The 27,068-nt window shown below is 40.4% G+C and overlaps 3 protein-coding genes across 3 annotated transcripts; all 3 read left to right on the top strand.

Moving 5' to 3' along the window:
• Window positions 1–3,469: 3,469 nt before the first annotated feature.
• mmp20b (matrix metallopeptidase 20b (enamelysin)) lies at window positions 3,470–9,694 on the top strand. The gene is made up of 10 exons (XM_033632215.2): window positions 3,470–3,755; window positions 4,448–4,686; window positions 5,295–5,443; window positions 5,772–5,897; window positions 5,993–6,151; window positions 6,264–6,435; window positions 6,759–6,892; window positions 7,146–7,302; window positions 8,919–9,022; window positions 9,438–9,694. The coding sequence occupies exons 1-10, from the start codon at window positions 3,621–3,623 to the stop codon at window positions 9,536–9,538; spliced, it is 1,476 nt and encodes a 491-aa protein (XP_033488106.2). The 5' UTR covers window positions 3,470–3,620; the 3' UTR covers window positions 9,539–9,694.
• Window positions 9,695–10,077: 383 nt separating this feature from the next.
• Window positions 10,078–15,514, top strand: mmp20a (matrix metallopeptidase 20a (enamelysin)). Its single transcript, XM_078167246.1, has 11 exons — window positions 10,078–10,197; window positions 11,899–12,152; window positions 12,285–12,433; window positions 12,603–12,720; window positions 13,042–13,055; window positions 13,539–13,700; window positions 13,796–13,904; window positions 13,996–14,138; window positions 14,364–14,520; window positions 14,886–14,989; window positions 15,315–15,514. Exons 1-11 carry the CDS (start codon window positions 10,078–10,080, stop codon window positions 15,413–15,415), a joined length of 1,431 nt encoding a protein of 476 aa, XP_078023372.1. The 3' UTR covers window positions 15,416–15,514.
• Window positions 15,515–17,555: 2,041 nt separating this feature from the next.
• On the top strand, window positions 17,556–25,514 carry mmp30 (matrix metallopeptidase 30). Its single transcript, XM_033630574.2, has 11 exons — window positions 17,556–17,839; window positions 18,065–18,181; window positions 18,459–18,586; window positions 18,675–18,823; window positions 18,929–19,054; window positions 19,313–19,474; window positions 23,578–23,752; window positions 23,841–23,965; window positions 24,066–24,231; window positions 24,377–24,480; window positions 25,043–25,514. The coding sequence occupies exons 1-11, from the start codon at window positions 17,705–17,707 to the stop codon at window positions 25,144–25,146; spliced, it is 1,491 nt and encodes a 496-aa protein (XP_033486465.1). The 5' UTR covers window positions 17,556–17,704; the 3' UTR covers window positions 25,147–25,514.
• Window positions 25,515–27,068: the final 1,554 nt, after the last annotated feature.

The following is a 27,068-nucleotide window of genomic DNA, read 5'->3' as shown; positions in this document are numbered from 1 at the left end:
GTAGCCCAACCTCATAAATGTTCTCAAGTCACCTTTGTGACCTTTGCAAGCTAATGTGAGCTTATTTCCATGGTGGCTAAACATTAACAATTAATCTACACATCACATATTTTAATGCCTGTAGCAGTAGACTAGTGTAAACTAAAGTGAAACTTTCATAAGGGTCTCATCTTGTAATTTGCGCCTCTTTGCACAGCAGGACACTAGGCTCCTTCGAGATGAACTGCGCCTCACCTGAAAAGTAGACGAGAGCAGGCGGCCACAGTCTGTTTTTGATCACACAAAAGCAACAATAGAGCCATTCGGGAACTTTTTATGAATGAAATCTCAACGAAACCTTATATCACCACCTACTGGGCTAAATTTAACATCAATATACCTTGGACCAAGGTTTGGTTGTTACCACACAAATATATGATCACTAACAAAGTCAAAGAAGTGTCTTATAAAATATTACATAAAATTTACCCAGTAAAGCATTTCATGCAGAAATTTAAGAATGATATTGATGTCAATTGTTCCTTTTGCTCGGTACAACCCAAAACAGTTAACCACATATTCTGGCATTGTAACTACACAAAAAGGTTATGGAAAGATATAGCAAAATGTATCTCTGACAAGTTGTATATGAACTTCTATCTGCATTTTGAACATGTTATCTTTGGCTTTCATTCTGATACTACAGAAGACCTGGATAAGGCTTTTGTTATTAACCTGGTACTACTTTATGCAAAGTTCCACATCCACAGAGCTAAATTTGCTGGAGATAAACCCATTTTCACTGTTTTCTACAAGTGTTTTGAATTATATTTACAGTCCCTCACCCCACTAGGAAATAAGAAAGCCATAAAAACAAAGAACATTTGTGAAAAGTTTAATATTGGTAGGTAATTAGCTGTTATTATGTTGGTATTATTTTCACAGTTACTATTTATTTATTTATTTATTCACTTATTCATTTATTTATTTATTTATTTCTCTCTCTCTCTCTTCTTTCTTTCTCTCTTTATTTTCTTCTTGTTTGATTGTTAATGTTTATTTACATTGGCTTTCTGTTCTTCCATGAAATGTATTGTCATTTTTTGTGAATGTAAGACTTTTCTATTTTCATTAAAAAAATAAAAATAAAAAAAAAATAAAAAAAATCTATGAAGTCGGGATGAAGTCGGACACAAAACTAACCGGCATGCATTGTGCGCCGATCGTCGGTAATCGAATCTGCACAGGACTGGCTCATCTCGAACGAACCTACTGGCAGCAGGTCGCTCTTTGATGACATCACAAATGTTGATTGAGTGAGGCAGTTGTTGTCCCAGGGCTCAGGACTACAACCACTTGGCAAAATCAGAATGTGTGTCTCCTCCTCTCTAAAACAAATCGTTGCTATGATTTAAACCAGTGAAAACAATGAATGAAGCAGTTTCACATTAGAAATCAGTATTTTTCTGAGGCCACTGGCGACAGGCAGCTCGCCCAGCACCTGCCAATGCGTGCTTACCTTTTTTCTTTGATAGCTTAAAATCCAGATGTTTCCGTAGGCTTAGTTTTCACCGAAAGCCAAATTATCTGCAGAGGTTTCCTCATCTCCAAAACGAACAGACCTGGTGAAAAAGTCAATACACTGAATATGAATAAAGCAAACACTTAAGCAATTTCAAGTTAAATAAATGGGTGTTTTTCTGATGCTTCTGATGTTTGTCCGTTCTGGTCTACTGTAGAAACATGGTGGTGCAACATTGCGATCTCTGTAAATGGGGACCTGCTCCCTGTTTGGATATAAACAGCTAACAAAAACAGTATGATTCTTATTTTCAGGTGATTATACACCAAAGAAAACATACTTATTTTATTATATTCAATTTCTGCCAATATATCCTCCCAAATCCCACAGTGGACCTGTAAATATTGCTTTCACCAGTTCATCTCAGTTTGGATGTGACGTTTCTTGATACTGCCACTAGGGGGAGCCAAAGTCAGATATTTTCAAATGCTACACAGAGGCACAGAGGCTTTAAAGACACCAGCATTTGTTTCAGTTTAGTTTAATTCATTGTTTGTTCGAGTGCCTATATCTCATGGTGGATATACCATTTTAAAACAACTACATTTGCATGCTTGCAAAATAAATATTGGAGTGATACGTTTTAAAAGACCACAGAAATCTGAAGCAGGGAAGAAAAATCTGGAGCGTGTTCACAGTTTGGCGTGGTTTTGAGGGACAAGGAGACATGAAAGAATACATTTTCAGTTTATGATGCTGATGTTGAATATTATTCATTGGTGTTTGCATTATTAATGCATTCATCTGTCATGTGAATCTGACTCTCAGTCACCCCTTCAGTACTTTTTGTACTTTGATGATAAATGGTGTCTTGAAGCACTGCATAAAGTATTACTTATAATTACAGACAGAAAAGAAGTCGCTTTCCAAGACAAATATTACTCATCTCAGCTATTTGTTCTGAAATGAACCATCTCTGGCACCAAGTCTGTGAGAAAGTGTTGGGGCAAAACAGAGATGTTTCCACTGGTTTCATTACCACTGCGGTCTCTCCCAGCTTGTAACCTTGCAGCTCCAAGCTACACTTTCAATCATCACTCCTCCTTAAAATGACTTCATTACCCCGTCTGTACTCAGACCATAAAACCAGAGTGACACAAATTTTTCAAGTCCTTCTGCGAAAGAGCGCGGCGTATTATGGAAAACTCAGCTCCTGTTGCCCCGCAGAGGAATGCTGTCGGTCGCATAAAGCTCCACAATGACCAATCAACCGTAATTGTAGCCTGAATGTACCACTCGGCACCACCCTTGCCAGTCAGGCGGCCTGGCTGGCGGCCATTTTTCTTTTTCGAAGGCCTTAAATCCACCCCTGCAATTTAGGCTCCCTCTCCGCGAACTCTCTGATTGGAAGGTCTTACATGCACTTGCTGCTAAAACGGGTCAAGAATAGGCTTTGACAGGGTTATTTCGAGAGAGCTTGCAGAATGCGTGGGATTGAGCGCTGCCACCCAGTCCATTGTGTTGCATCAGTCTGCAGGGAGTTTAGCTGAGGTTCCCTGCAGAGGAAATAATTTACTCAATATCAGAGCTGTTGATGGTGGAAATATCAACATGTTTATGCATAACATACTTACAGTTACAATTATAAGAACATGATTGCAGAAAGAATCATTGACTGTGCTGTGTGTTGCCTCATGTTGCAGTTTCACCATTTGTTTGGGATTATCAGTGAGTCAGGACACTGCACATTCTTAAAATCCCTGTGTAAATTTTGTATCTTAATCTTATTTACATTGCTTTGATCATTATGGAAACACAATCTTTCCTAAATTTGCATTGGATTGAAGATCTTGAAATTGAAGCCAGATGAGATCAGATCATCATTGGAGCAAAAATGTCACATGACCAAAACTGTTCAACTGTCATTTCTTTCTTTTCTCGTTTCACTGTCCTTGGCTCTCTGCAAACCCCTCCCAATTCCATCGTGAGGCTTCCCTTGGATTTGCAAGTGGCATGAGTCACAATAACCATTTAAAAGGCTTTCTCATTAACCAGAACTTCCATCTTCATGTGCTTAAACTAGGCCACTACAATTCATGTAGTAGTGTAAGTCTGTGAAATGCATGTCATGCTACTTTCCTGCTGTCTCTTGGTCTTACTCATGCCCGGTCCGTGTTTTACGGCACCCACATTTATGCCGGAGACAGAGAGCACTCCTTCCACAGAACCACAGATTGACCTGAAGCTGGCCACAGTAAGTGCATAATTGCATGAGCTGCATTACAAAAGTTTGAGATTGAACTGCATGTGACTTAATCTCTTGTACAATGCCAGAAACATGCCAATTTGGAGGTATTTCTATTGGGAAATTGTGAGGATCCATTCACAGCTGTGTGTGGGATACTGAGATTATGTATTTATTTCTTCTGTTTTTGTGTGGGTGGGGGGCGGAGGTAAGTAACTGCTCTGCCCTCGGAGTCCTCGTAGCTGTTATACTGCATGCATCCTTCAGTATCCTCATTTTATTCTCTCCTTAATTTGCTTTCATAATTGTACTCTTGTTTTTCTATGGAAGGAAATGTTGGGAAAGGCGATCTGCATGGGAAATGCTCACTAATCTTGCTTGCAAAGTCTTAATTCAATTTATTGTTGTGAAGGATTTAAGTTGTAAGATAGTGTGATTTACAGCTGATGCTGTAAATCCAGTCACCCAAGGGTGTGGATTTATATCTTTAAATAGATGTTGTGAATGAAAGCAATGTGCAGGATGCTACAAAGTATGACAAAAATGTGTAATCTACTAGAATGCATGCTGCAAAACAAAAGGATCCACAAAGGGAATACAACTTTCTACTTTTGCATTAATTGAGTTGCACGGGACAAGTTAATATGCCTGGCTCTTCAGTGCAACATGATGTCTGATTTGGACCTCGAATCTACTCACAGGAATACCTCCAGCAGTACTACAACCTGGAAAAAGAAACCATGGGGCGCATGAAGCGGAGCGGGCCCTCCTTCACTTCCAAGGTGAAAGACATGCAGATATTCTTTGGGCTCAATGCAACAGGCGTGCTGGACTCAGACACGCTGGAGTTAATGAGGAGCCCTCGGTGTGGCGTTCCAGATGTGGAGGATTACAGCCACATCCAGGGGACACGATGGAACAAGAATGTCATCACCTACAGGTATCTATGTGGTCTTTAATGATGTTTAATGGTCAACATGCTATCACTCTTTTTACTTGTAAAGTCCAGTAGAATTACTGTCTAAAAGATACATCTGTAGTGAAACATTTGCATGTTTGACCTAGACTGAACTTGCCAAAAATATAACAGTATGGTTGTCCCTAAAGCGCAAACACCGCCAATACGTGGGAAACATTTTACGGCAGCTGTCACAAATCATCATGGCTAAAAGATTTTTGGGTTTGGGACTCCTGCCTTTGGGAGCTATTATGGGCTTGTTAGTGTGCCAAGTTCGCCATACATGCCTGAACTTATGTAACACTGTCTGGAACATCCTCATCCATTCTTGTGCTCGTTCTGTTAGAGTCACGCCAGCTGGTTTTCATACAGAATACATCCATAATTAAAGAGAAGCTAAGATAAGCAGCTATTGTCGAAAGCCGTGTAACCTATAGTACATGTTATGTCATCTGTGGACTTTGGGTAGCTCTTATTCCTCAAAAAGTCTGAAGAATTTACGACCAATTTATGAGACTTATGTTCAAGGGATACTGTGTCTTGATCCTTGTGTTCATCAGCAACATGCCATGTACTCATTTGTGTTACAGCATTGGCAGGTACACCAGAGATTTGCCTCGCAACACTGTCGACTCGCTGATTGAGTCAGCTTTCAGTGTTTGGGCCAGAGCCAGCAGTCTGACGTTTGTCAGGTCGCACACCCGCAACGCTGACATCATGGTGGAGTTTGTGACCCACGGTGGGTTTGTCTTTTTGCTTCACATAGGACAAGTAGAGACGATATTTTGAAGTGCATTCAACATGTTAACTCATGCTTACAGAAATACGCCTTTCAGCGATAAATCATGTGTTGTATAAAACACAATCCCTTGGATATACTGTACACACAGGGATCTTCGGTTGTAATCTAATTGCTAACCAGCACAGCATCATCATGCTGTGGCTGCTGAACTTCACAGACTCATTTAGACGATGTGAACAGAAGCCTGTAATTTTCTTTTGGCATGAAAGAAAATTGTGTTCTCTGTGGTTTCGATTTCATGTTTGGCCCGGATTATATCATAAAGAACATGGTGACTTGTACCCATTCGACGGACCCAGAGGCACACTGGCTCATGCCTTTGGTCCAGGGCTGGGCGTTGGAGGGGACACACACTTTGATGACGATGAGCACTGGACAGCAGGACAGACAGGTGCTGAAATGAATTACACTGGCACTCAATGATGATACTGAAGGAATTTATTAGACAATATCATTCATTTGGATGTATTTGTTGTGCTGTTGCAGGTTTTAATCTGTTTGTTGTCGCTGCACATGAATTTGGCCACGCTTTGGGCCTGAAGCACTCCAGAAACCAACAGTCTCTGATGTACCCGACGTACAAATCCTCTCACTCAGCCAACTTATTATCCAACGAGGATATAGCAAATATCAACGCACTTTACAGTAAACAATTTTTATTTATTTTGTATTATGAATGTATTGCACTTGAAAACAGTAACATTGCAGTAATAGTTGTATTGAAGTAGAATCTGACCTTTGAGTGTGTTCTGATTAGGTCCAGTTAGAGGTCGTCCGAATTACTTTCCAAGGCACGGCTGGAGCTCTCAGAATAGCGCCTGGCTGTCGGGATCGCTGTTCCCTCAACTCATGGAGAACAAATGCGCCAAAGACCTGACCTTTGACGCCGTGTCCACTGTCGGGGATGCCACCTTCTTTTTCAGAGAAAAGCAAGTTGATGATTTTTCTTTCTTTCTTTAATTCACATCTTTTATTCATAAGAAGATATATTTACTCTTCGGAAAAGCAAAGAGGTCAAAGGTCATTTTTTTGTATCTGTAAATGAGTGAGTCTCATGTTCTTCAGATCTGATGGTTTAATATGTAAAAGTTATTATTTTACCACTTAATACAAACTGAATACCATCTTCTTCTTGTCATGTAAAAGTAGCAATACATTTATAAGGTTTTGCTTTGTTCCAAGTAGATGAATATGTGATTGTTTATGTCATAATCATGAATGTTTTGACCTAACCAACATGTTCTCCCACAAGGTATCTCTGGATTAAACACAACGAGCAATATGACATCAAAGAAGGTCCCATCACCAACTTTATGCCCAAAATTGAAACCAGCATCGACGCTGCCTTCTGGGTGCCTCGCAGATCCACTGCTTACCTCATTCATGGTACGTTTAGTCATCTTTAATAATTCAGTGTTTCAAATAAAGTGCAACATACAGTAGGTTTTCTTATGATTAAATCTAACCCTAGTTTCTATACACAATCAACCAATAATCACCCCAGAACTCTACACACACAAACATTCAGTGTAACAGATTCAAAGATATTATGATTCTGACAATCACCAAATTAGTGAAAGCCCTCTGATATACATGAATATCAAAACATAGATTTTTTTCCCCCACTTTGTTTTGATAGAATCCATGTTCTGGACAGTGAAAGGCTCTCTTGTGAAGGGAAAGCCCCGAGCACTCACACACTTTGGATTTCCAGCCTGGGTGCAGGATGTTGATGCAGCAGTGCATGTAGTGAAAACAGGACGCACCCTCTTTTTTATGCATGATATTTACTGGAGGTAAGACAACAAATGACCATGACAACTATTGCACTCATTTAAAGGACCATCCCTATGATTGTTTTAAGTTCATTTTAAGTCCCCCTCTACCAAAATAAGTGTTTCTCATATTTCTGTACCCTAAAATGTTTAACCTTGAGTATTATGATTAGTATCTGTGCAAAGTTTGTCACTAGATAGGTGTTTTCACATTCCCTCTATGGAGAGGGGTGATGTCTGTGCACTTCCCTAAAATCTGAGGTTCTGAGTCTGGGTTGAGGCTGAAACATTTATGGCTGTTACGTCCTCCATACAAACAGTAACAAAACCCGGCTCAATAGGGGCAGGAGGCTGCAACATATAAAAAGAGGACGCCACACCAAAGGTAACAGTTTACCCACCAGCTTTACTGTATACCCCAAAACATTAAGCAAGAGCACAAACAAACTAAAGGAAAACAAAAAGGGACTGAGACCTCGGCCAAAAGGAACAAAAGGAGGCAAGACGCTGGGCCAACCACGCAGTGGGCCGTCGCTCCCAGCGTCTCCCCCTAAACTAATTAAACCCAAAGAAACAAAAGAGACGAATAACGTGACTACCTGCAATCTCCAGCCCAAACTAACACAACAAACTAAAACAACAAAACCCCAGCACCTAAAAGAGCATGAGGGAAAAGAACCAGTTTGGGGAGAGGAAAAACAAGGGAGGAAGAAAAAGATTCCTCCCTACCTGATCGGCTGTCGGTGTGCCACGTGCCATGCCTCTCCTGTCTCTACACTCCCTGTCCCTCTTATCACCTCCTCCTCTCTCTACCTGAGTACATATCGCACCTGATTGCACTCAGGTGCGCAGCAGGCAGAGGGAGGAGGGAGACCAGGCTGACAGAGAGAGAGAGAGGGAACAGGCTGCTGCACATAACAATGGCTAATTCACGCCAATGTTTCCTCTAATGCTAACGCTGGCCACCTTGATGCTCAAAGCTCTTTCACCAGTTTAGCCCCTGTAGCACTGTGTCAGAGCTGGGGAAAGCCGGAAGTTGCTACACGCAGTGTTGGTGTGTGGGGCGTAAGCCAGATCCAGAATTTGTGAATGAGGGAGAGAGAGTAGATCTGCTCCAGCTCCCTTTCAGAGTATCTTTTTATGTGGGAAAACCATGTTAAACAAAGTACTAGTTTAAGTACTGGACGGGGACTTTAACCAATTTAAGCCGTGCACTGCAGGAATGAGAATACTCATGTCTGGCACTGTAAAACGTAATTTTTCCTCTATAAAGACAGGCATTAGCAAAAGCATCAAAACAAATCCATGTATGTGTGTACTACAGACTGAATTAAATTAAATGACACAGTACTTTTTTTTACCCTAAGCGCCTTTATTACATCATATTAAATGAAAATGTGGTGGCATAACCGAGGCAAATCACAAAGCACCGGTAGGTAGGGACTTGCACATTAAAAAAGTTGACTCAGATCTGACCTGCAGATTTTGTTTGTCATTCAGACCTCACACAGAGAACAGAGGGCTCAATTTGGACTTTGATGACATGACCGTAACAGTAACAGCCAGGAACGAATGTTTTGTCTTTGATGATCATGAGTCGTGCCTTCTCAATTTGTTTATATCGTGTCTCTTCGCAGTTACAATGAAAACCGAAGGGTTATGGATTTTGGTTACCCAAAGTACATCAGTGAGGACTTTCCTGGAGTCAACACAACGATAAATGCAGCTTTTTATAAAGAGGGTGAGACAGTGTTAATGTTGCTCGTTCATTTAAATCTTACTCAAATGTAAAAATGTTCCACAAGAAAAAAAATACATAATACACATTCAACAGTGTAAAGTTTGGAGGTGGTATACTTCTGTCTGTAGCTTGAGGGGGCAAGTTGCACTGTTATAAGTAGCACATATCAGCTCAGTGTAGAGGTGTTTTTACTGAGCATATGGTTCCCCTCTATGATTTAAACTGTATGATTTACCCACTTTACCACTTAAAGATGTACATTTGTGAGCAAAAGTGGATATTCAAGTTCAGATGCTCATCATAATCATCACCAACAGCACCAAACGGCAAAAACATTCCAGACAACACAGCACGATAAAGGCTAAATATGTGAATCACTTTGTTTGCTCCTTTAACATTTCATTTTTCTTCTCAGGTTTCATCTACTTCTTCATTGGACCACAAGTCCACAAATACGACTACACCCAAAAACAAGTTGTTGAAGTTGAGAAAGCAAATTCCTGGCTTGGATGTTGAAATACTGTAAATCCATAAACACGCAGCAAGGAAATTACCTGAATACATTGATTAAATTAAACGATGAAAAGCAAAAACACTGTAATTCCTCACTTTTGAGTGGAGATTTATTTATCAGTCACATTTTGTCGAAATAAAAGAATGACTGTTTAAACCTTATAATATATGTATGTGTGTGTTTTTGTGTGTGTCTCACAGTCAAATTCTCCTTGCATCAGCTTTTATGATCAAGACTGATACACAGATATGAGGGCAGATGAGTGTAATGGCTGCAGGTTTTGACTTGACTGACTACAATATACAGAATTCACAAACAACACTTTCAGCTTCTGGTTTCTACACTACAAAACACACTGCACACACGTCTTTCCCCATTACAGACAGAAAGCCCAGACGTGTTATACAGACATTTCATTGGGAGGTTTTAACCACAAAACCTCCAGAAAACTGGGGCAGGTAGACCCAGCTGTGATTGCCCAACAACCCTGACAACACTCCCATATAAAAAGTAAAGCCTGGTGGAAATATGCATTTAAGTCATGGAGTTGCTGTTGCTGTGGATACCAGTTTTGGGCTCTCTGATGTTAGTGGAAGTCTTGTGGACTCTACCCATTGATCAGGATCTGTTGCCGAAGCCTGAGGATGTGGAGCTGGCTGAGGTTTGTGGGTGGATGGCTATCTTTAAAGGTTATATTAGACACAGATATCCTAATGGTGGCGTTGCACACATTAACTTCCATGAATAAGAATGTGACCTTTGCTGTACAGAAACATGATAGGAAGAACTATTTCAAACTGTAACCAGGCAATGCTTTGTTACTTAGTTGCATTTATTTAAAAAATTGCACTTATTTGATTTGTTTTATAGCTGCAACATAATGCAGATAGTTAAACCCTATTACAAATATCCATCTATATTTATGCATTTCTTTTATCTAAACCAAATGAAGAAATATGTTTTTCACTTTACAAGCGCTTACTTTGAAAATATAGACGTTATTTTAAAAAAGAAAAGCCAAACTACTTTGCAGTGGCGGCACTAATGGGTGGCCGCTGGAGAGCCATGGCCACCCTGATAAAATCTCTGCCCTACCAATAATCAAAAGTAAATGGAGGTCTCTGTGTGTTTTTTAAAAAAATAAAAACAAAAAAAAAAACTTGGGTGTGTTTTTTTCCCAGGTAATGTTTTGTTCCTTACAACCAATGCACTTCTTGAAATTAAAGCTTGTGTAGTATGACTTTTCAAGAAGAAGAGAATCAGCTTATTTAAAAAACAAGGAATCACCTAAAATCAAAACAGGATTGTTGTGAGACTCAAAATATGAACTGTTCTACTATCAGTCTGTGCATATCAGATAATTAGAAACAACACATGCAAAATAAGAAACCAAAGTTTATTAAGATGCGATTCTGGCCCCCATCTTAGATATACTTTATAGATCCCTGAGGGGAAATTCAGTTTTTTCATATACTGAATTGATTTGTTGTCATATACACACAGGCCCGAATACACACACATGCACAAACAGGACTATACACATGTTAAATGCAGAGATATCAGACTGAGGGGGCTGCCCATGGACAGGCACCTTAGCAGTTGGGGGTTCAGTGCCTTACTCAAGGGCACCTCAGCAGTGAACTGGCACTTCTCCAGCCACCAGTCCACACTCCATATTTGGTCCAGACAGAGACCAGAGCTGGTGAGCCTCCGGTTCCCAACCCAAGTCCACTGCTACTTTCTGAAAGTCACAAAGAGGTAACTGACTGTCAATGAGTTTGCCCATTGTAGTTTTACCCACATGGAACCAGAACACATTTGGTGCCTTTTAAATTATGGATTAGTGATGGACAGAGAATAGTGAAATAAAAATAAAAATCATCTCTTTGGTTTTAAATTGCAGTGTCTCTCAAAATCCTGATCCAACTTCTTCGCTCCTTATCTCGCTCTATGCAAACGATGCAGCGTACATTTAATAAGTAGAATCAATATGAGATAATCCTGACAAACAAACAAACAAAAATTCTTTAATGGCAACACTTAAATTGTTTTAATTTAGAGTAAAAGGACAAAAAAAATCAGCTTTAACTTCATCAAATATAGACTACACCCTGAGGAAGGCGCAAGCCAACACGCGTTGGTGTTTTTAATGACTCTTGCCCATTAAATAAAGGCTTTTTAATTTTTCCAAACCGACCTGAGTGCCTGGACTTTGATTCTTTATGCCTTATAGACTACATCATATTTGAATACTGTAACATACCAGGGAAAAACACAGAACACCATCTGCAGATACATTTTACACATCTCGTCATGATAACCTATACCTAAACCTCCAGACCCAAATGTCTTTCATCAACAGGGCTACCTCAGGAGATTTTACAACCTGAACCCCAGAAGCAGAGGCAAAATGTCAGAGAGAAGGATCAGGTCCACGTCGGCCATGGAGGAGAAGATCAGAGAAATGCAAAACTTCTTTGGTCTGAGAGAAACAGGTCGTCTGGACCGTCACACCCTGGATGTGATGAAGGAGCCCAGGTGTGGCGTTCCAGATGTGGAAAGCTTCAGTTTTTACCCTGAAAAGCCTAAATGGAAGAACCACACCATCACATACATGTAAGACATTGTATTTATAATATAATTTTCTGGATGGAATGTTTTATTTTAGTGAACATGTTACTGTAGCTGCAGCTGTGGAGTTTGGTGGTCCCACACTCTGACGTCTGTGTGTCCATCTATGATATGCAGGATTGCCAAATACACTCCGGACATGAAAAGAGAGGATGTGGAAAAGTCCTTTCGTTCAGCCCTGAAGATGTGGAGTGATGCAGCACCACTGAGGTTCATCAAAGACAACCATGGCAAAGCTGATATACTCTTCTCCTTTGCCCGCAGAAGTAAATCTGCCAACCACTTCTGAAGAGTTGTTCAAGATAAACTGAAAACAGAGTTCCCAATTATGGTCAAGAATGCCTAGAAAGAAAAAGAAACATACAAAAACAGCATACTAGATTTTGAAGTCCCATCTGATTCAGAGTGTGAAGATGCTTGTCTTTTCTGTTGCAGCTCATGGAGATTTCTTCCCCTTTGATGGACCCGGGGGTGTGCTGGCTCATGCCTTTCAACCAGGAGAGGGGATGGGAGGAGATGTGCACTTTGATGAGGATGAAACATGGACGACGGGGTGGAAAGGTTTGTCAGAATGAAACAGTAAAGATTATCCTGGAATAGGAAACCTTTTGCAGATTGTCAAGAGTGCAATCGTTGTCCTTTAGGCTTGTTGTTCAGGTAAATCAATATTTTCTTGCAAAGTAGGAGAATAGCTAATATATGTTAAGGTACTAAGAGGTTTATTTGACAATATCCTCTTTATGCTACTTTATATCTCTGCTCCACTACATTTTAGAGGGAATCATTATACTTTATACTATTTATTTTACAGTTTTAGTAACATTATATATTAGGATTATACCTAAAAACTGGGGTTGGCATTGTTGCCTCACAGCAAGACAACTCCAGGTTCAAATCCAGGGTCGGGATTCGAAACTCTGTGATGGGGGAGCCCTCCTGTGCGAAGTTTGCATGTTCTTCCTGTGTCAGCCTGGGTTTTCTCTGGGTACCACAGTGCAAAGACATGCAGGTTAATTGGTGACTCTAAATTGCAGAATGAGAGTGTGAATGGTCTGTCTGTATGTGTCAGCCCTGTGATAGTCTGGTGACCTGTCCAGGCTGTACCCCGCCTCTCACCCAATGTCAGCTGGGATAGGCCCCAGCCCACCCGTGGCCCCCAACAGGATAAGCAGCTATGGAAAATGGATGAATGAATGAATTATATAATAATATAACTCTGAGTTGAAACATTAAGCACCAGCGACAGACTCCAGTCCTGCTGTGACATCATCATTGGGGTGTAGCCAGAATTGCAAAAAAACCCCTGAAAGTTTCAAACCCACAGACAGTTTTCAGTGCGACTTATAAGGCTTATCTGTTGCTGTATTTCAGGTTACAGCCTGTTCAGTGTTGCAGCTCATGAGCTCGGCCACTCGCTGGGTCTGAGTCACTCAAGAGACCCCTCTGCTATCATGTACCCCAATTACAGGTCTCAGAGCAGTACCCAGTACTCCCTGTCCAAAGATGATGTGCTTGGGATCCAAACACTGTATGGTAAGAAGCAAATTAAGAAACTGGAAATGATCAGGGGGTAGTGCATCATAATGAGCAATGTCATATTTAATGCATTCTGTTATAATGTGTCTTAGGAAAATCTACAATAAAAGTGGAAACAGCAGCCCCCAAAAAGTGTGACCCCAACTTCTCTTTCGATGCAGCAGTTCTGATTGGAAATGAGATTGTTTTCTTTAAAAACAGGTAAATGTAAAATATTCTTCATATTATGATTGCACAAGAGCTTCAGTGTGTTTGAGCTGCAGCTACGACTGCTCATTTGTTTCAACATAAGGTACATGTGGATGAGAACAACATGGACAACTTATTGGAATCGCCTACGAGAGAGCCACAGCAGCACATATTTACCGAGCATCAGTTCTCACGTGGACGCCGCTTATGACATCCCTGCCAAAGGCGTGGCGTACATATTCACTGGTAGAGTAATGGGCAGTCTGCAAAGCATCACTTAAGCCTTGTCAGCATGACATGGCTGGATTTCCAGTTGGTGGGGGGAAACACAAAGTCGCACCCAAATTACAGCCTTGTGCAACTTAAGTGTTGCAGTTCATGCAAGAGGCTCATTGAGTTTGGCAGTGCTTGTGGTATGTTGCTGTTTTTCATAGTGTCCCAAAATGCAGTGACACGGCTGTGTTTTTCCAGGTCATAAGTACTGGGTGGTTCAACAGCTTAAGACGAAAAGTCATGCTGGCTCCATCCATGAGTACGGCTTCTCCTCCAGCGTCAGGCAGGTTGACGCTGCCGTGCATGTCAGTGAATATGGGAAAACAGTCTTCTTCGTAGGGGAGTTTTATTACAGGTAATTTTTTCAAATGTTAATTTGCTTCACATTTTTTTCCATTTTGATTGTATATTTCTTGAAAAGTCAAAACTTACCCGTTAAAATGAGCTGATGAATACATTATCAGAGTCTACATTGAACCAAAATGCACATTCAAAGGCATCAGATCAGTTTGTATGACTGCTGACATACTAGCCATTTGACTAAAGGAAGTTTACACTGTAGCTGAACAGCTGAAATTGTAATCAGAAAGCACAATATTTACTGAGTTATGCAATTATTGATATTATTGAAGAGGGTGAACAACATTATACTTGAACGTACTGACATTCCCACACTGAAAAGGGCACTAAAAATTAATCTACTGAATGATCCAACCTCAGGTATGACGAGCGCAGGAGAAGGATGGACCCTGGCTTCCCCAGACTCATCCAAACAGACTGGCCCGGAATCCCAAGAAAGGTCGATGCTGCCTTTAAGTTAGATGGTAAACAAAACGAGAAAAACTGTCACACTTTATGGTCATGAACTTTGTATAACGTGGACGTAAACGGCAGGATACAAATAGGACATAACCGAAATAGAAGTTGTAATTTCATGTTTTTACCGTGTTTAGGTGGTAGACGGGTGGGGTTCACCGCACTGGGCACACTTTTATACGGAAAACTCCATTTGCCCCAGTTTTAGAACAACATGTTACCCAAGTAGAAGCCTTGTGTTTACAGCCAAACTTTGTCGTTTACATTTCACCTCATTTGTCTTGAAACACCACGAGGAGATAACACACTCTTTGTATGACATTCTGTTGACAGGAAGCATCTTCCTCTTCGGTGGGACAAAATCCTACCAGTACGACTTCAGACAGAACCGGATGGTGAAGATCATTTCAGCAAATTCTTGGCTAGGATGTTGATACAGTCGATATAGTGGTTACTGAGAATTCATCCTTTATATAGCTGAGAAGAACTAGATAGGTTGTAGTTGTTAAGCTGAGATGATGCGTACGTAACATTATTTATCTGACTGAATTGTTATACGGTTTAGATCTTGGTTGTCCCTTTTGATACAGTGGTATTAATGCTTCTTATGTGTAAGGATGTACAGCGCTGAGGACATGTAATGTGAATATCAAGTGCAAAGTGTCACTTTTTCAAATATTGTGGACTTTTTTCAGAATGTTTGTCCTGAAAAAAATGCATTTAAAACAGAATACTACTAAAAAAAATGTTGGTATTAACGTAGCTTTGACTACAATCTGAATATGTAAAAACAGGATGTGTCTTATTATACTGAACTCAATAAAATGTATTTTTTGTTCCTAAATGTCAGATGCATTGTGCACCACATTGTTTGCTCTTCATGGCAGTGGTGGAAGATTCAGTAAAACCAGAAATACAAGTAAAAGTCTTGCATTCAAAATTCACCTTACATAAAAGTACATGAACAGGTACACAGGGAAAAACTATGGGTCTATTTTAACCCATATTTGCGTCAACCATGGTATGCAGTACTGGGTAAATCTGGCACTGACCCAGTACTGGGTTAAGTTTACCCTGTATCCATGAGTACAAAAACCACTGGGTCACCAATCATGCCAAAAACCCTTGTTATTTGACCCGGTTCTAAAACAAACTAGCCACCTATGGGGTCAAAAATGTCATACAGTACTAATATTTGGTTCATTATTCCTTCTGCATCAGAAAAAAACCCAACAGAAAGCCAATACCCTGAACCTGGGTTAGTGACTTGATCCAGTATTTTTTAAGGTGCATTATAACAACATGTATTATAAGAATTAAAGTTAAAGAACTCATAATGCAGATGATGATATACAAGATATGATATGATATACAACAGTAGCTACAGCAAATAAATGTAGACCTAGTGGAATATAATGTACAATATTTCTGTCAAGATGAAGTACAAGTATAAAGTACCTCAGAATTGTATTACAGCAAGTACAATACTTAGATAAAACCCCCTTCCACCACTGCTCCAGAGTCCTATTTTTTTTATTTTATTAGACATAAAAATAAATAGACAGGTAGGTAAAAATAAGCAGCCTCTGTCCTCTCAGTCAGCTACAACACTCAGTGCCTCTGTTGATGACTTCTGTGGAAGGCAACTTAAGCAACACTGGCGTCCCCAGATGGCAGTAAGAGGTAGTTCCAGCCTCAGTCAGTGGACTTGAAAAAATGTCATGTGACCTAAGTTGACTGCACACATGTTTACCCGCCAAACTGGACTGTGGTCACTGTACATCAGAGGTTATCAGAGAGTACAAGAGAACACTGACAAAAACAAAATGTTGGCAATGTTTTTTTTTCTTGACAGAGTGTGTGTTTGTTAATGTTAGAGTGACACCAAAATTTATAGTGGATAAGTGACACAAATCAGTCTTATTCATTTGGGATTTTTATTTGTAGTGCAGTGTTTGATTTGGGATGATGAAACGCATGTGTCTGCAGTATATTTACTCAATGCTCTTACCTAGTTCACTGCACTTTGCACATGTGACAAATAACACATCAGAAGGTAAATGAAAACTGTGGGATGAAACGTTGGAAGAGGTGTATGAAGCATATCAATAAAAGAAAACACTAAGGTTCCAACAGAGCATAACAGATATAAGTACTTTCCAAACACACACATTTTCGCTAAAACCGTACTATTTAAAACACTTCCCCACAAACACTCTCAGGCGTGGACGAGTTGTGCATAGGGTGGTTTTAGCAAAAATGCATGTTTGGGAAGTACTGATCATACGACTGGATAAATGAGACTTGGATTTAGCTGCACGAGTTGTGTGAGAGTTTGCAAACAGATGTTTTGATATAGTTTTGCTGTTGTTTGTTTTTTACTTCAATTGATCAAGAATTGTCCCCGTTTTTGGATCCTTCGTTCATCGTGGAAGCATGCTAGAAAACCTAGGGTTTCTTCAAGAATTCAAGGTAGCACAGGGTGAGTGGGGCAGAAGTATTCCTTTAAACTGCTTCACAGATGTTTCATAAGTGAAGTTACACTGATCATATCATCTCCTCCCACTGTGTTATCAGAGGGGCCACTATTTACTCTCTACCCCCTCAGATACAGGGGTTTGTTTTAATATCAACTGGAATGCACAAAGGGTGACTGTGCACGATTACTCAGCCTATATCAGAACCAAACACGTCTCAGGACTGCCTTTATAAGAGCACAGTGGATGGAGAGAAGAAGACATTTTCACAAGATGTCTCTTGCTGGTTTTTGGATCGTGCTGCTGGGCTGTTTAGCCCTGTGTCATGCAGCACCTACCATCGCTCCGACAGTTTCACCAGAGGAGCAAGACCTGGCGGAGGTACTGCAGTTTATATTATGCATGAATATTAGCAACTAGGAACTTTCTGGACTAACCAGGTGATTACAGGGAAACTTCTTGCATTTAAAAATGTCAGAGGTGAGGCAGGTTGCAAACAGTCTTCAGATTTAGATGGTGTTGACAGGAAATAAGCGCTGCCATAGTCAGGTGAAATTAAAACATGAATCAGTTGCAATAAAACTGTCTTCCTTCTCCTGGAATCAGGCATACCTGTCCAACTTCTATGGAGATGTTGGCGTGACAAACTCTTCAGTGCGAAGACTTGCTAAGAGCTCCTTCAACCTGGATCTACAGGCCATGCAGGCTTTCTTTGGCCTGGAGGTAATTATAATGAATGAAAGGTTTGATTTAGGTTTGCCTTATTGCAACCAAAGCAACTGTGACTTCTAATAACTTCAGTGTTGAGTCCATTAAAAAAGATAAGCTTCAAACACATCATTTCCAGCATTTTTGTGAATTTTGATGCACCAATTTGTGCCAGTTCTGCATCGATTTACGGTGTAAATGTCTTAATTTTTTTTAAATAAAAAATATATGACAAACCTCACTTTAAAACTCTCTTTGATTTTGCTACCTCACATGATCACCTGACAATCAGGTAACTGGTGTGTTGAATAACGAGACTGTGGAGGTGATGAAGGCACCCAGGTGTGGTGTGTCAGACATCAGCCGATATGGACATTTTCATGGGAAACCCAGATGGCGCAAAACCCTGATTACATACAGGTAACAAGAAGTTACATACTGTAGGTGGAGATTATTATTAGTATTTTTTTTAGTATTAATTAATACTTGTATAACATGACTTTAACAGGATCACTAACTACACTCCAGATCTGACCCAGAGTCAGGTGGATACAGCCATTGGCCAGGCCTTCCAGCTCTACAGCGATGTCACCCCTCTGAACTTTAAACAGGTCTCCAGTGGTACCGCGGACATCATGATCCTCTTTAAGGGCGGATGTGAGTCTGAATTGAACAAGAGGGTCTTAAACAGCCAGCTGATCTTTATGAGAATCTTTTCTTAACATGCAAATATATTTAATTATCTTCTTTGTCCTGTTGCAGCTCATGGGGACTTTTACCCTTTTGATGGGCGTGGCGGAGTCTTGGCTCATGCTAACTCTCCTGGACAGGGGCAGGGAGGGGACACACACTTTGATGATGATGAAACCTGGACTCTTACCCAGAGAAGTAAATGCTCTCTGCATTTTAGTAAAACTGAAGCTGCCACATCCACCTGGGAGGAAGTGTAATCTGTGCAGTTCTCTGTATATCCAAAAAGTTAACTGTTTGGTGTGGGGGAAAAAATAAAACCTGTATGTTCAGCAGGATTTTCCCAACAATTCGATTTATATGTCCTTAAAAATAAGCACACCATTAAATATGAATCAGCACTGTATATCAGGTAAATGATGTCTGACTTGCTTCTCTGTAATTTGTTTTGTTGAGGTGTGAATCTGCTGCTGGTGGCGGCCCACGAGTTTGGCCATGCACTGGGCCTGGATCACTCCAGGGACAGACGCGCACTGATGTACCCTACTTATCAATATGTCAACACAAACGGATACAAGCTGCCAGATGATGACAGGCGTGGGGTACAAGCCCTTTACGGTGAGCAAAAACATCAGAATCAATATACTGATTGCAGAGGTGGGTAGTAACTAGTTACATTTACTCAGTTACATTTACTTGAGTAACTTTTTGGATAAATTGTACTTTTCAGAGTGGTTTTAATGCAAAATACATTTTACTTTTACTTGAGTTATATTGTTTTAAAGCAACAGTACTCTTACTTGAGTACAATATTTGGCTACTCTACCCACCTCTGAGTACATAATTACATATATACAGTACAGGCCAAAAGTTTGGACACACCTTCTCATTCAATGCGTTTTCTTTATTTTCATGACTATTTACATTGTAGATTCTCACTGAAGGCATCAAAACTATGAATGAACACATGTGGAGTTATGTGCTTAACAAAAAAAGGTGAAATAACTGAAAACATGTTTTATATTCTAGTTTCTTCAAAATAGCCACCCTTTGCTCTGATTACTGCTTTGCACACTCTTGGCATTCTCTCCATGAGCTTCAAGAGGTAGTCACCTGAAATGGTTTCCACTTCACAGGTGTGCCTTATCAGGGATAATTAGTGGAATTTCTTGCTTTATCAATGGGGTTGGGACCATCAGTTGTGTTGTGCAGAAGTCAGGTTAATACACAGCCGACAGCCCTATTGGACAACTGTTAAAATTCATATTATGGCAAGAACCAATCAGCTAACTAAAGAAAAACGAGTGGCCATCATTACTTTAAGAAATGAAGGTCAGTCAGTCCGGAAAATTGCAAAAACTTTAAATGTGTCCCCAAGTGGAGTCGCAAAAACCATCAAGCGCTACAACCAAACTGGCACACATGAGGACCGACCCAGGAAAGGAAGACCAAGAGTCACCTCTGCTTCTGAGGTTAAGTTCATCCGAGTCACCAGCCTCAGAAATGGCAAGTTAACAGCAGCTCAGATCAGAGACCAGATGAATGCCACACAGAGTTCTAGCAGCAGACCCATCTCTAGAACAACTGTTAAGAGGAGACTGCGCCAATCAGGCCTTCATGGTCAAATAGCTGCTAGGAAACCACTGCTAAGGAGAGGCAACAAGCAGAAGAGATTTGTTTGGGCCAAGAAACACAAGGAATGGACATTAGACCAGTGGAAATCTGTGCTTTGGTCTGATGAGTCCAAATTTGAGATCTTTGGTTCCAACCGCCGTGTCTTTGTGAGACGCAGAAAAGGTGAACGGATGGATTCCACATGCCTGGTTCCCACTGTGAAGCATGGAGGAGGAGGTGTGATGGTGTGGGGGTGTTTTGCTGGTGACACTGTTGGGGATTTATTCAAAATTGAAGGCACACTGAACCAGCATGGCTACCACAGCATCCTGCAGCGACATGCCATCCCATCCGGTTTGCGTTTAGTTGGACGATCATTTATTTTTCAACAGGACAATGACCCCAAACACACCTCCAGGCTGTGTAAGGGCTATTTGACCAAGAAGGAGAGTGATGGAGTGCTGCGGCAGATGACCTGGCCTCCACAGTCACCGGACCTGAACCCAATCCAGATGGTTTGGGGTGAGCTGGACCGCAGAGTGAAGGCAAAGGGGCCAACAAGTGCTAAACACCTCTGGGAACTCCTTCAAGACTGTTGGAAAACCATTTCAGGTGACTACCTCTTGAAGCTTATGGAGAGAATGCCAAGAGTGTGCAAAGCAGTAATCAGAGCAAAGGGTGGCTATTTTGAAGAAACTAGAATATAAAACATGTTTTCAGTTATTTCACCTTTTTTTGTTAAGTACATAACTCCACATGTGTTCATTCATAGTTTTGATGCCTTCAGTGAGAATCTACAATGTAAATAGTCATGAAAATAAAGAAAACGCATTGAATGAGAAGGTGTGTCCAAACTTTTGGCCTGTACTGTGGAGTTATGTACTTAACAAAAAAAGGTGAAATAACTGAAAACATGTTTTATATTCTAGTTTCTTCAAAATAGCCACCCTTTGCTCTGATTACTGCTTTGCACACTCTTGGCATTCTCTCCATGAGCTTCAAGAGGTAGTCACCTGAAATGGTTTTCCAACAGTCTTGAAGGAGTTCCCAGAGGTGTTTAGTACTTGTTGGCCCCTTTGCCTTCACTCCGCGGTCCAGCTCACCCCAAACCATCTGGATTGGGTTCAGGTCCGGTGACTGTGGAGGCCAGGTCATCTGCCGCAGCACTCCATCACTCTCCTTCTTGGTCAAATAGCCCTTACACAGCCTGGAGGTGCGTTTGGGGTCATTGTCCTGTTGAAAAATAAATGATCGTCCAACTAAACGCAAACCGGATGGGATGGCATGTCGCTGCAGGATGCTGTGGTAGCCATGCTGGTTCAGTGTGCCTTCAATTTTGAATAAATCCCTAACAGTGTCACCAGCAAAACACCCCCACACCATCACACCTCCTCCTCCATGCTTCACAGTGGGAACCAGGCATGTGGAATCCATCCGTTCACCTTTTCTGCGTCTCACAAAGACACGGCGGTTGGAACCAAAGATCTCAAATTTGGACTCATCAGACCAAAGCACAGATTTCCACTGGTCTAATGTCCATTCCTTGTGTTTCTTGGCCCAAACAAATCTCTTCTGCTTGTTGCCTCTCCTTAGCAGTGGTTTCCTAGCAGCTATTTGACCATGAAGGCCTGATTGGCGCAGTCTCCTCTTAACAGTTGTTCTAGAGATGGGTCTGCTGCTAGAACTCTGTGTGGCATTCATCTGGTCTCTGATCTGAGCTGCTGTTAACTTGCGATTTCTGAGGCTGGTGACTCGGATGAACTTATCCTCAGAAGCAGAGGTGACTCTTGGTCTTCCTTTCCTGGGTCGGTCCTCATGTGTGCCAGTTTGGTTGTAGCGCTTGATGGTTTTTGCGACTCCACTTGGGGACACATTTAAAGTTTTTGCAATTTTCCGGACTGACTGACCTTCATTTCTTAAAGTAATGATGGCCACTCGTTTTTCTTTAGTTAGCTGATTGGTTCTTGCCATAATATGAATTTTAACAATTGTCCAATAGGGCTGTCGGCTGTGTATTAACCTGACTTCTGCACAACACAACTGATGGTCCCAACCCCATTGATAAAGCAAGAAATTCCACTAATTAACCCTGATAAGGCACACCTGTGAAGTGGAAACCATTTCAGGTGACTACCTCTTGAAGCTCATGGAGAGAATGCCAAGAGTGTGCAAAGCAGTAATCAGAGCAAAGGGTGGCTATTTTGAAGAAACTAGAATATAAAACATGTTTTCAGTTATTTCACCTTTTTTTGTTAAGTACATAACTCCACATGTGTTCATTCATAGTTTTGATGCCTTCAGTGAGAATCTACAATGTAAATAGTCATGAAAATAAAGAAAACACATTGAATGAGAAGGTGTGTCCAAACTTTTGGCCTGTACTGTATATGTACAGTATATATAAGAATATATTTGTGTTTCTTGTGCCCTGATTTATGTTATGTTTGTAAAGATTTAATTTATTTTGTTTTAGTTAAAGGGGTATCGTTTAAAATACATGAATTTGCAGATTATTATTTTTGATTGATTGATTACATTCATGTTCTTATTTTACAAATAAATCAGACGTTACTCAACAGTTACTCAGTACTTGAGTAGTTTTTTCACCAAATACTCTTTTACTCTTACTCAAGTAATTATTTGGATGACTACTTTTTACTTTTACTTGAGTAATATTGTTCTAAAATATCGGTACTCTTACTTGAGTACAATATTTGGCTACTCTACCCACCTCTGACTGACTGACATTAAAATTACATTAAGTTGAGACAATCTTCTGTTAGAATGGTCAGTTTGCAGATTTCAAATTGAAAGCTATGCTGAGGTTTAGACCTTTGGCTCTAGCTGAGCTACATGACTTCTTCTATTCAACCAGTAAACAACTGACCTATGAATGAATTGTGCTGCAGTTTGCAATTTTCTGCAACTGGATGCATTTATTATTCATTGTGCTTTATATCCTTGACAGTCAGACTGATTTTAAACATAAGCTCAAGGCACAAGCATAAATGAAAGTTCCCTAAAAGTACATCTTCTTGTTATCTATGTAGATAGTCATTTGCTTTATGATGCCTGAAGGTCACAGATTTTGCTGATTCATCTCTCAGGCAGCCGTACACCAGTGCCCACAGCAGCACCAACTCCTACCCCGGATCCTGATCCAGAGGACCCAACAGATAAACCAGATCCTTTGCCCAACCCCAGAGATGAGCAGTGCAGCCGCGATCTGGTGTTTGACGCTGCTACCTCCATTAGGAGAGACCTGTACTTCTTCAAAAATGGGTGATGATGATTATGAGATGAATTTCTTGTTTATGTGGGGTAACACATCAGTGCATCTTTTTACTTTTCAATTTACAACCTTTACTAGATACTATTGGAGGAAGAATGCCAGGGGAATACGTTTAACTAAAGTGAGCACAATATGGCCACAAATCAACATTGTGGACGCTGCCTTGGAAGTCCCCAGGGAACGCACGGTGTATCTTTTTGAAGGTAATGTTAATAGGGTTTTCTCAGCTTTGAATACTGTGCACTGATTCCTGTGAAGCTGTACAGATACATGATATAACAACCTCCAACTGTTTCTCTGCAGGTCGTCAATACTGGGGCATAAGCTCTTACACAAAGAGAATGATGTCAGGTTATCCAAAGTCCATCACTAGTCTCGGCCTCCCCTCCTCTGTCAGTAAGGTGGATGCAGCAGTTTATGTTGCATTTACTGGAAAAACCCTTATTTTTGTCAACAACCAGTATTGGAGGTGAGTGTTGGTCATGACTGAGTCTTTACTTTGACATGTAGGTCTTTAGTAAATAAAAATAAATATAAAATCGGATCACTGAGATATTTATCGGATGTGGCTACATACTGACAAAGCCAAATTGTCTCTCTTATCTCTCATGCAGCTATGATGAGTCCAGAAGCCGAATGGACTCTGGATACCCACGATTCATCACTCAGGATTTCCCGGGCATAGGCTCCAAAGTAGATGCAGCTTTTGAGAATTATGGTGAGAAATGTCATTCGTTTTTCTTATTTAAACTATATCATACAAGTCAAGACCCACATTTGGTTAGAATGACTGAAAATGATTATCATAATCAGTATTCTTATATTAGAAAGTTAGCTTAGCATTAAGCTTTGAAGCAGGGGGAAACAGCTTCCTCTTCCTAATATGTGTGTTTACAACTTATTTTGTTGCCCCTAATTAGCCAGAAAATCTGTTAGGCTACAAATGGTGCAGTGTGTAGGCTTTGTGAAATCTAACTGAAATATAATGTGCATCATATTTTAATTAGAGTAACCTATAATCACCTGAAACTAAGAATCATTGTATTTTCATTAGCTTAGAATGAGCCCTTTATATCTATAGTGGGAGAAGGTCCTCTTCCACAGAGTCCACCATGTTGCACTACAATGTTTCTACAGTAGCCCAGAACAGACAAACCAAACACAGGCTCTACAAAGGGCCTTTTGCATTTTTTCATTACCAGAAAGTCATCGTAGGTTAAACTGAACTGCTCCTTTAAGTCCAATATTTGTATATGAACTAAATCTCCCCCCCCCCACAGGATATCTGTATTTCTCAGACGGCTCCAGACAGACTGAGTACTATCTGCAGTACAAGAGAGTGAATCGTGTACTGCTCAACTACGGCTGGCTCGACTGTTACTGAGAACCCACAGAGGCAACAACTCAGATGTCTGTGTTGAAGATGTAAATGCAATTAAAATAAGGAAAAAAATAAACACGTGAATAACAGTATTACATATCTTTATGGTGTGGGGAACAGTTCACAGAGAAAATCTATCTACTGCTTAGCTGTTCACGTGTAGCAAATAACAGGATCAAACTGAAGCAAAGATCAAGTCTACAAATGATCTTTGACCTACTTTAAAATAGTTGTTTATGTTTCTTCTTTTTTCTTGTATGGAATTTGCAAAGGAATGTACTGATGGTGAATGTATTTGCTCGAAGATGTTTACTTATTTCAGTGATGGTAAATTGCACAATTTTGGGTGTAAAATAAAGGGTTTTAAGTTACGTTCTGAACACATCTCTGGGTTACAAATAAAGAGCTCCCATGCAATTCAATTGCCCCCTCTGGCCATAACAGGGCCCAGCTTGCAGAGCATTCATGCTGAGATAGCCTACATCAACTTGGATTACACAGAAACAAAATTAACAAACAGTTTAAGCCATTAGTTGTTATGTCCAAATGGTTATACTGTGAAATACATCTGTCTTTTGCCTGGATGCTTTGATTTTAGAATTAGGACCACAAGGCTTGTTTTGTGCAACTTAAAGCCACATGAGAGGAGATCCAATATAGAAAGAGAGCTGAGTCACTGCTGTTTTCATGAACATGGATAAATTAAGGATTTTATAGTGTGAGGATCCTGGTGGAGGCACAAAACAAACCAAGGAGGTGATCAAATTCAGAATATAGGCTACAATCAGCAAGAATTTTAGGAGCTTTAAAGCAAGGGTTCATCAAAGTCACAACAAAATGCATTTTCTGTAATTGCCTCTGATGGTATCCAGACATGACTGTTTTACGTTTATTTTCTGAGGTACTGAGATATCTATCAGTGATCATTCTGCTTCCACTCCAGTATAATGGATATGAATGGAACCCTGTGACATCTTCACAGCACACATTCACACAATCTCTCTCCAGACACAATGGGTCCCCATGCTCCAGATAATTCCTATCTATATCGCCCCACAAGAAAGCTAAAAAATAGTTAAGTATTGGAGTCTGGCTTTGTGGAAAGCATAGGCCTAGATACATTTCACATTCAGTTCAATTTTAAATAGCCTACTATGTTGTTAGCAAAAGAAAGCTTGTCTTTAGAAATTGGATTATACTGCACAAGTTGTGTGTGAGATTGTAAACAGATGATTTGATATGAATTTGCTGTTGTTAAATGCAGTCCCCAATCAATCATTGTTATTTTCTGTGGAGGCATGGGAGAAAAACAAAGTTTTCCTCACAGATTCACCACACGACATAACTATATAAAAGGTAAATTTGTGGGTGAAGTATTCCTCTAAGAAAACACTGATATAAAGTAAAGTAGCTTAAATTAAATTTCAGGAAAGGCTAATGACCTGCTACCATGCCAGAAAGACAGAAAACATGCAATGTAAACATGCGGAGGGTTGCCTGTTCAAGTCCCCGTCCGGACCAAAATATGGCGCGTGGACTGGTAGCTGGAGAGGTGCCAGTTCACCTCCTGGGCACTGCCGAGGTGCCCCTGAGCAAGGCACCGAACCCCCCAACTGCTCAGAGCGCCTGTCATGGGCAGCCCACTCTGACATCTCTCCACTTAGTGCATGTATAGGTCCAGTTTGTGCATGTGTGTGTTCGGACCTGTGTAATTGACAACAGAGTGAAAAATTGGAAAAATTGAATTTCCCCTCAGGGATTAATAAAGTATATAAAATTAAATTAAATTAAAAATTAAATTAAATTTCTGACAGCCACCCATGAATTCAAATGACTTTAATCCTTCTTGGTTGAAGGTGTGGCATATTTGCTCTGTGAGATGACCCTGTAATCTGCTTTGTTCTCTGCATGTAAAACAACCAGCA

This window comes from Epinephelus lanceolatus, chromosome 4 (genome assembly GCF_041903045.1).
Source record: "Epinephelus lanceolatus isolate andai-2023 chromosome 4, ASM4190304v1, whole genome shotgun sequence".
Lineage (NCBI taxonomy): Eukaryota > Metazoa > Chordata > Actinopteri > Perciformes > Serranidae > Epinephelus > Epinephelus lanceolatus.
This window is presented reverse-complemented; position numbering and strand designations above follow the sequence as displayed.

Bases quoted from the DNA above. Each gene is read 5' to 3' on its own strand.
- mmp20b (XM_033632215.2), top strand. From the start codon at position 3,621: ATGCATGTCATGCTACTTTCCTGCTGTCTCTTGGTCTTACTCATGCCC. The intron at 5,444-5,771 runs GTGGGTTTGTCT...TATATCATAAAG, and splicing joins GGTGGAGTTTGTGACCCACG to AACATGGTGACTTGTACCCA. The intron at 6,893-7,145 runs GTACGTTTAGTC...TTGTTTTGATAG, and splicing joins CACTGCTTACCTCATTCATG to AATCCATGTTCTGGACAGTG.
- mmp20a (XM_078167246.1), top strand. From the start codon at position 10,078: ATGGAGTTGCTGTTGCTGTGGATACCAGTTTTGGGCTCTCTGATGTTA. The intron at 10,198-11,898 runs GTTTGTGGGTGG...TTTCATCAACAG, and splicing joins AGGATGTGGAGCTGGCTGAG to GGCTACCTCAGGAGATTTTA. The intron at 13,905-13,995 runs GTAAATGTAAAA...TTTCAACATAAG, and splicing joins ATTGTTTTCTTTAAAAACAG to GTACATGTGGATGAGAACAA.
- mmp30 (XM_033630574.2), top strand. From the start codon at position 17,705: ATGGAGAGAAGAAGACATTTTCACAAGATGTCTCTTGCTGGTTTTTGG. The intron at 19,055-19,312 runs GTAAATGCTCTC...TGTTTTGTTGAG, and splicing joins CTGGACTCTTACCCAGAGAA to GTGTGAATCTGCTGCTGGTG. The intron at 24,481-25,042 runs GTGAGAAATGTC...CCCCCCCCACAG, and splicing joins TGCAGCTTTTGAGAATTATG to GATATCTGTATTTCTCAGAC.